The 9,793-nt window shown below is 36.2% G+C and overlaps 1 protein-coding gene across 1 annotated transcript; it reads right to left on the bottom strand.

Annotated features, from left to right (window-relative positions):
* Nucleotides 1-657: 657 nt before the first annotated feature.
* LOC148817511 (guanylin-like) lies at nucleotides 658-7,059 on the bottom strand. The gene is made up of 3 exons (XM_088938284.1): nucleotides 6,930-7,059; nucleotides 3,415-3,601; nucleotides 658-2,252 (listed from the first exon to the last, which is right to left on the bottom strand). Exons 1-3 carry the CDS (start codon nucleotides 6,996-6,998, stop codon nucleotides 2,188-2,190), a joined length of 321 nt encoding a protein of 106 aa, XP_088794410.1. The 5' UTR covers nucleotides 6,999-7,059; the 3' UTR covers nucleotides 658-2,187.
* Between the last annotated feature and the right edge of the window lie 2,734 nt (nucleotides 7,060-9,793).

The raw sequence follows: 9,793 nt of genomic DNA, 5'->3' as shown, positions 1-9,793 counted from the left end.
TTGCACAGATCAAAAACATTTTGTGGTCCTCTCCATTTTCTTAGTATGACATGTAAAACAAAACATACTTTGAGACACATTTTATGGGTTTAGTCTTTGTAGGCAATTTATTTTTCTTCTTTGGCATTTTGTTGAGTTGACTTAGTGGGGATTCTGAAGGATTAAAGCCTTGTTTGCCATTTTTTTGACAAGGTAAAACACATTTCAACACATTTCACATTTCAAGGCTTTGACAGTCAGAAATAAAATGCTTTAAGATTGGATGGCATGGTGGCACATTGGTAAGCATTGCTACCTTTCAGTGCTAAGGTCCTGGGTTCAACTCCTGGAGTACCGTATGTGTGGAGTTTGGATGTTCTCCCAGTGTTTCTAAGAGTGTGCACTTGTTTCCTCCCACAGTCCATAGACATACTGATAGGTTACTTGGCTTCTGGCAAAATTGGCCCTGGTTTGTCTGTGTGTACACTGCAAATGAACTTTTGCTTTGGCTCTGGCTCCACTGTGACTCTGTGTTGGATTACGCGGTTATTTCAGAGCATAGTTTCTTTTGTCTGCAGAGTATTGAACCAGAGTATTGTTTTATTATGTCTTGATGTTCTTCTGATGGCTTAGTGGAAAGTGGATTTTCTCCCCTCAATTAACACAGGGCTATTGAGCATTGGATATTCAGACTTTGATAAACTTTATTTTAGCTGCTGAAGGGTGATTCAGGAAAAAACAGGGTTGTTCGGCCTTTTGGAAAAAAAAATTGATCAAGACCTACTGTATACAATATTCCAATTCTACCTACTCAATTTTTTGGAATGAATGTTTGCAAAAAGATTGTATAGACAAAATAGTCTTTTTCATAGTTTGATTTTTGTTAACATCTTAATAATTGATTTTTATAAAAAACAGGAAATTGGCAGCACAACATAATCATGAATTCCACGGTACAATAGACCTTATTCTGAATTCTTCGGGGATTTTAATTCAGCCTTGCATTTCTGCATATGAACCACATGGGGACAGTATTAACAACAGGACTGAACATAAGCTGCATTTATAGATCTCTGTGAATCTGTAAGCTCTGTGTGATGCAACATACCACCTGTAAATCTAAATAGCACCACAATGTACTTAATAAAAATTGCTCAATAAAATAATTTAATATGAGAAACCAATGATGTAGGATATAATTTAGATTTATACAGTACTTAACTCCATTCGAACGTCATTAGCTGTTTACAGACTAAAAAAGCTTTTTCCATCATGACATATTCACTAAGCATTTTTGACTATAAACTTCAGTGTTACAAAATAAAAACATGTTTAGAGAGCCTTAAAGAAATATAATCAGTATCCTGTAAAATGTGACACGTCAATCATTCATTGTGCTTTCTTGTTAGGAACTAAAAGTATGAAACGTGCATCATAGTACTGTAAATGTTTAATTAATTGGACCTAAGTGTCATGTGATAAAACATCAAACTTCGCTCCTACTAAAAGGCTTTTTAAAGAAAAACTAAACCCGTGTAACATGGGCTGTTCGTTTTTTTCAGTGAGGTTGTATTTATTCACACATTCTATTCTGAAACTCAGTCAAGGCCATGTGATGAATCACAAGATTAATCTGCAGTTACCTGCAGTTTTTTTTTCATCAATAACTTCACACAGAACTCCAAGTGTAAAATTACAAATTTAGGAGGATTAAGAGAGGCCACACTCATATCTAGCATTTTTAAAATAATCAAAAGTAAAATGAAAAATATTCCATTGTTTGCCATAACGATGGTTTGTAATCATGCGTTGTAGAGTTGTGTCGCTACCAAAGGCAGAACATGGGAAAAGTGGCATTGTGAATCAGTCAGTGGTCCCTGGCACTGAAAAGTGGTGGACCCTCACTTAAGAGACTTCTCATTTTCCCATTCCTGTCAACGTTATTGTGCTAGACAGGTCCCTGACCTTACTTTAAACTTCTTTGCAACATCACCATCAGGTGAGCAGAGCTGAAACTGGAATTCAAATGGAGGAAATAAGTCCACAGGGCTTGACAGCAGGCAGAGTTTATCAAGGGATGATTCAGGAAGAGAGTCTCAAGATGGAATCAGAGGGTTTGGTGCATCTTCAAAACAAGCAGACTGTTTGTTCAACCGGAGTCAATGTCTGAGCAGAATGGACACAATTCGGCTTCAAGCAGTGGAATAACTAGCATCCTGTGCACGCAGCATTGGCACAGATTTCACACATATCAGGATGGGTGGCCACTTTGGCTGGAAAACAAACAAGAAACATGTTAGCATTATGTAAACTGCATTTTCTGCATGCTTTTTAAAATAAAGTTTGGAGTCTGTTTTGTAGTGTCTACAGTAAGTAAGCAAACTTTCAGTGGTCTTAAATGACCTGCATGGAGCTATTTCAAAATAACCTTGTATTTATTTTTTAGCCTTTCTTAAAAAAATCGATGAACAACAATATATTACTGCTTAACATAGAGCAGCTACTGATTCTCCAGTCACACATTTATTTCAAGACCTGTTAAGAGAATCTTCATACTGTATAAACATGAAGTGTAAGTTCTTATTTGAATATGGTGCCTTTGAAGTTGTGGATTCAAGGCTATGCCATATCACCTAGAATGAATACCTGATAAGACTAGGGTTACTTAACATCCATTTTGTTGCTCAGTGACATTAATAAAATGTGTTAAATATTGACATCTTCTGTTTGTAATGTGATTCCTAGAATTATTTTATTGATTGTTCATTGACCTGTAATCCTCATTCATTTTTATTTTTATTTCTTTATTATTATTATTTTAACTGCTTGCTGTCTGCTTTATTACCTTGGGTCAAACTCTTTTTGTTCTTATTGTTTTTCAGGTGAAAGGAGAAAAATATCACATACAGTATACAGTACTGTATATCATTAAAAGAATCTTTTCTTGCCAAACAGCATAGACTCTTACAATACCTCACATAAGAAACCCATGTATGAAAAGGAGACACATTTTTTTCAGGCTTTTAATAGGCTAAGTGACTGCTATTATGCAGTTATATTATTATACTATTATACTGAAATTATGCTAAATTTAAAACTAAAAGTGAGAAAGTTACATTAGAGTTGTGAAAATTACAGGGTAAGCATGAGGTGTTTTTTTAATTTAAGAGGACTAGATAAGCAGTTCAGCCTGCACAATGATCTAAAGGGCACAATTATGCACATTTACAATCAAACTGAAAAGCTGACAGTGCAGAACTGTTTCTTAGGAAACAATGCACATTGCTATGGTAATCAATGCAGGACACAGGTACAGTGTGTATGAAACTGTGTCATTGAGGCAGAGCCCTAGATTCCTAAGATGATCTCTTGGCCAAATGGAGGTCTTTCCCTTTCTCTTTTTGCGTGTAAGGTGGGTGTTAATGCAACACTAACCCAGTCGACTGAAAATCATGCTTGCCCCTTGAGCCTGACACACATGCTGAAACTCCTTAGGCAAGACAGGGTTGGAGCAGATGGCCGCGATGCTCGTTTGTGCCAAGCGGGGGTTTGTCAGACTATCATCACTCATGAAGTCCCTCAGCTTCATCACTGACTCCAGGGAGAAGCTGAAATCCCCATCCTAGAAAGTCAAAGCAGGAAATGAATGGATTTTTCTGCAGCTTGTTGAAAATATATAAGTAATGGCGCTTGTTGGAGTTGAAAAGGTTGGAAGATCATGAATGGAAGCCACATTGGATTAAATGTTTAAGGAAATAAACATTAGAAGCTTCTTCCATTATTTCATGACAATGCATTACAACTGAAGCTTGCAATCAAATTAGCATATTAACAAGGTGTGCATTAACCACAATAATGTGATATGAAATGAAACACTGGAATCCACATTTGTATCTGTGATAAGTAATTGTATTACATAGGGGTTTAAATGTTCAGGTCGGTTCTATTGAAGAATATGGTCTATAATACAGGGGATACAGGTTGTCCTGGTAGACCATACATGTTATTTTTAAAGCAAAATAGCAGAATAGCAAAAAATAAATAAAATTATACAGTCACATCTAAATTTGCAGAAATGAATACATGCCACACAATATAGTCAATTCTATTTTTAATTAACACCTTTCATAAAATTCAACATTCATTATTCAGTGTTAACATTCCCTTTATGGCTTTATTTATAAATCTCTTAAGATATAAATAAATCAGTACCCAAGTACACAATGTGTAAAACTGCAGAATAATTAAAAGGATTTCTTTTATGGATCTGACTAACTGTATGCTTTTCACAGATGTGATTGAGATTCCGTGTACAGTATGCCCTGCATTTGAAAGGAACAGGAGATGGGAGAATTCTTGTCCTTTTATCGTTTTGTATTTGAATGAACGGATGAGGATGAATTTATTCAATAGCATCTGAAAGCGTTTCCATTCTGCCACCCACATGGGTACTATTGTAGGTTAGCACATTACATACAGTGAAGGACAAATTGTCAACACCTTGCTTCAGATGATTATAAGTTAGAAGTAAATGCAATTTCAATTACTTATTGGTATGGCAGTGTGATATCCTACAATGTTGTTTTTTTCAATACCCTTTCATTTCTATTCATCTTCTTCTGATACAGAGCATGGTTGTTTTGCAACACTGGTATCACAAATCTAGGGAGCAGCACAGAATGGCTCACCTTCCACTGGCATGTGTAGTGTTGAGCCATTTACCAAATTCAGGGCACTACATTGCCTAGAGGAGAACCTGAAACAATTGGAGATGTGAATGTGATTTGTGGACAATCCTGCAGACTCACTGGTACTCATCCAGCTTCATGAGTCATTGTTGTGTAGCAGGCCGAGAAATCACATTGTATTGTGAGGGCAACTGTGTTCACTGCTTAGAGAATCCTTGTCATAGCCTGCTAATGACATACTGTACAGTTGCCCAGACAGGCATTGATGGAGTCTGGACATCAGTCTTAGGCAGTTGCTTTATGTGCTTTTTTTAGGCACAGCTATGTAGATTAGTACAAAAGTATGAGGCTAATGTCATAGAACGGACTCTAATAGTACAAGTTCCATTGCTTCAGGGGTTAGTTTTCATGGGAGGAATTTTCCGTTAAGTTATGATCGGTTTGGGATTGGGGAGCTCTTCTGCATGTCACAGGTATAACCTTCCTTAGCTGGTTTTATTTCCTTTTTTCTGCTGTCACACCACCTTGCGCACAAATGACAAGAAGCTGACAAGGTATTTTTTCTGTTTACCATTTTAAAGGAAGCAATTTAAGCAATAAACAGTAACGAGGATTCCATGACTTTTTAGGCCACACAACCACAGTACCTATCTCCATTTATTATGCAAGTAAAACCTTACACTATTAATCTTCGCCAGCCTGCCTGGAATAGAATCTATCTTTCTGAAAAACAAAAATGAACTTCTGAGGTATATGTATGACTTGGCACCTTTTCCTCAATTACCTCAATTCAGCACTGAAGAGACACATGTTAGTTGCAGCATGATAAATTTACATTCAATTCTTCTTGAAACGCAAAGCCATTTTAATTGCAATATTAATCTTAGCATGGTTTAATGGAATCTCATTTCAAGGAAGCAGATGTTTCTGCAGAACCAGAACCAAAACAGAAACAAAACAGTCTAGAATGGTCAAACAGGCTCCTTCATTGTAACCTTTCTTTTGTTCTTTGACCTAGAGATGAGCAATAATAATAATAATAAAAATAATAAACTTTATTTTATTTAGCGCCTTTAAAGGTGGATTCTCAAAGCACTTTACAGGATGTTTAGTTGGAGCCCCTACAAATTTTGGCTTGCTTTTAAATGATTGGATTGTTGTCAATCTTGTTACTCCAAGACTACAAAGTTACTAGTGGAAATTCAAATAAAGAGCATCTTAATTCAAACACTTGTCTGATAGCATTTGTGTACTGTACCTATTTTAAATCCCTTCCATTTAAAAGAGCAAAACTTCACCTCCCTGAGGTATATAACAATACTTTAAATAGTTTAAATGTCACGAAAATAGGGCTGGCACCTTTCATGTATTCTAAAGAACCATTCCATGCTGAATTGAAAATGTAGTGCCTTGTTTGAAATTGATACTGAAAGTATTTTTCTCTTATTTTGCTCCAAAGGCTTTCAAAGCAGATTTTGAAAGTCTGTTTAATCCGTTATCACAAGTGCTGGACAAGCTAAGCAAATCCATAAAAATGGATTCCGAGTTTTACTCTCTGCGCATGCTCCAAGACAGTCAAGATCAAACAGATATTTGATCAGCACTGTGTGCAGTGTATTTTCCATGCCTTGTGCTTTGCAGAGGTTATTAAGGGCATGTTAAATATATGACATGTCAGATTTAAGATGAGGGAATAACATATTCTGGTAATGCAGCAACAGGATTAAGAAAACCTCCTTGAAGGCATGACAAAGTCAATCCACTTGTAAAACAAATTGGTTTAACACAAACAATATTTTAATCTTTGCATGCAACCAAGTGCTAAAAATCTCAAAAACTGATCATATCAGGTAGGCTTTTCTACTATGAAGTTACTTTACTTTACTTCATCTCAGTTTCAGTCCCATCAATTAAGATAACATATGAAAAGCATTATACAGATTGAATTATACAGATTTGATGTTTTTAATGCAAAAGTCTTAGAGTAAACATTGTACTGATTCACCTTCAAAACAGATTTTAATGAAGGAGCAAAATCAAGCTGAATCCAATTGTATAATTACTGAAGATTCATCAGTAGGTGAAATAGTAATTATTTATTCTCTCTCTGTTGAACCAAATAAAAGATGCTTAGCATATATAAACTTGAAAAATAGTTATGTGTGTTAATACAAAATTACACCTCTTTTTCATACGTGTTAGGAAACAGGTAAATACAGTACCTGAATCAGCTTTTAGTGAAATGATTAAACATTGACTTACCACAACCTTCACACTTTGGGAGGTGCACATCACACTGGCAAGGAGGATGAAAACTAAAAACATTCTCATTTTCCAGATTAGATGCAAGCAGTGTCCAGAAGTTCAACAAGCAGCCCAATTTAAGATCTGTGCAAATCTGTGCAAATCCTTGTCTTAAATGCTCTTGGGCAGTTTACTAAGTAACCTATTAAATGTCCGGGATTGGATAGCGCCTTACTTGCTATACAGCAGCAGAGAAACAATGTCCTACAGGTAATCTTGCCCTTTTAATATCTGTGTTTAAGCCCCCCTAACATGTCTTGCAGCTGTTTCATTGCTCAAGTCATTACATTTTGTTCAAGTCAGAGGTACAGTAAAGTTTAGTTTTCTTTTTGGGTACATTACCTGCCTGCTTATTGCAAACCCTAGGGTTTACTGCATGTAAACTACTACTGTACATAGTAATCTATAGAAAAGCACTGTAGTAAGCAAAAGTAGTAAGCAAGGTCAAAGAGACACATTGCGTAAACCTGGTTCTACATGGGAAAATCCCCAAACGTCTGCACTGAAGGTGTGTTATCTACTGTATGACAGAATCTCTGCAAAGATTACTTTCACTGCCTTACAGTACTTGGTGTGGAACACTGTTTCCAGTGTGGCCAGTCAAAAATCAAGAAGCTATGACCTGCAAAAAAAATGATTTAATACAGTCACTGATTTTGTCCCATACTGATTACGTTCAGTCAAATATGTAGTGGTTTATATACAGTACCATATAATTGAAAACTCTTATCTTGCAGAAATACAGTCTTTGCATTTATCACAGTGACTGAGGTTTCACCATAGTTGACTTACATTATATACAGCAGTACCTTCCTCTTTAAAATCTTCTTGATATTTCTACTTTAAGAAATTTGAAGCCAATATGTAGTGTGTGCGTGTTTGAGTCCGTGTGTGCCCTGCGATGGATTGGCGTGCTGTCCAGGGAGTATCCTGCCTTGCACCCTTTGCTTGTTGGGATAGGCTGACTCATGACCCTGTATTGGCTAAAATGGTTAGAAGAATGAACGGATGGGCACCACACATAATAAAAAGGTTTTTTGTGATACAAGTGATACACTACAATAAGAAGATTCACATTCCGAACCAACACTCAAAACAAACCGTGTCATTTGAAGTATTATTAAATACTTGTTTCAAAACAACCAATTTCATAGATCTGCACCAATATATTAATGAATCTCAATATATCAGCAATATGTAATTGCTGGTCATGTTTACTGTAATTTGTGGCAATGCAACACAAACTGTATGATGTAAAGTGACCCAAACACCACATACATTTGGAAAACAGTTGAAATACTGTATCTCAAGACCTTTTCTGACGTTTAAACATGTTTTAATAAAATTGTTACTGTTTCAAGCTGTACTGTTAGCTTCAAATACTGAACTTTGGAAATTTCAATATTAAGGATTGTTTAAACCATGGACGTTATTAGCCAAATGTCAAGACTTGTTATTAATCCCTCAAGCTCAACAGTACCGTTGCTGTTAAATACATTGTTATATCTGCTTGCTCAGAAATTTGCCCTGGCAATATTCTGCTCCAGCATTGGTTTTGATAAGCTAGAAAATGTAAAAATCTTGATTTACATGTTTGTCAACTTCTGTCACTGTAGGTATTATATGAAACTCGCTTTGAGCAGCTGTAGTCTTTGCAGGCAGTGAACGGATAAAAGTTAAAAGAATTACCTATTTTGTGTTATGTATGACATTCTAACAGTTGATAGAACTGGTGGTGGTATTGCATAATGTACAATGTATCTCCTTTATCAATCCACTGTCTATAATATCTTTCAATAATACTGTATGAGTCAGTGGTGTAAACAATTAACACAAATCTTATACTTGATACATAGGATTTACGAATGATCGTTAAACCTTTGTAAAGAATCTTAAAACATTTTTTTTCTACTTAAAACCCTACCACAGGGAATGCTGTATTTAAATTGTGCTCATTTATTATTCCTCTTAATGCTTTGATTCATTTTTCCTCTTCCAATAAAGATAGTTCACTAGTAGGGATGTGCCTTGTTTTAAGAGGTTATTTAGAATTTATGGAGAAGGTGTAGGTGACTCTGCTGGAACACATAGTAAAGCCTGTGACATTATTTGCTCAGGAGTAGCCCTTTTCCAGGGTACCCTAAAACATAAACATTTCATATAGTTTATACAGTTTATATAAAATTGCAATTACCATAAAATAAAAGTTATTCAATGACAGGGTGAACTAACAGACAACTCCTCAAGGTTGCATAGCATCAGCTCATATAAAAATAATCCCTTTTTTTCTGTCAACAGGTTCTAAGCAGTAACTGAAGTCAACCCTGTGCTGAGATGCAGATTTGCCCTCATTCAAGTGTGTTACCTGAGATACAATCAATTGCACCCAGGTGAACCCAGGACAGGGGGCCAGTCCATCGCACTGCACACTGACAGACACGCACACACTCATTCACATTCACAATCATATCAGGGCCAATTCCCCCAGAAGCCAGTTCTTCTACTTGTACAGTATGTTTTTGGACTGTGGGAGGAAACTGGAGCACCTGGAGGAAACCCAGATGAACATGGGAAGAAAATATAAAACACCATATGGATAGCACCCCAGATCTGGAATTGAACCCAGGACCCCAGCACTGCAAGATAGAAATGCCACTGTACCACTGTGCTGCCATAACTTCTCTACAATAAAATGTACCCAAAGCCCAACAGATCTTTTTGTACTCTGTATTTCAGGAAGGTTCACCTTATTCTGCTCGTCACCTTGGTGACATAAAACGAATCAAACTGACAAAAATGACAATAAGACGACTACATTATAG

Source organism: Atractosteus spatula, chromosome 20 (assembly GCF_055471065.1).
Source record: "Atractosteus spatula isolate fAtrSpa1 chromosome 20, fAtrSpa1.hap1, whole genome shotgun sequence".
NCBI classification, from domain to species: Eukaryota; Metazoa; Chordata; class Actinopteri; order Semionotiformes; family Lepisosteidae; genus Atractosteus; species Atractosteus spatula.
The sequence above is the reverse complement of the archived record's forward strand: the minus strand, read 5'-3'. Positions and strand labels throughout refer to the sequence as shown.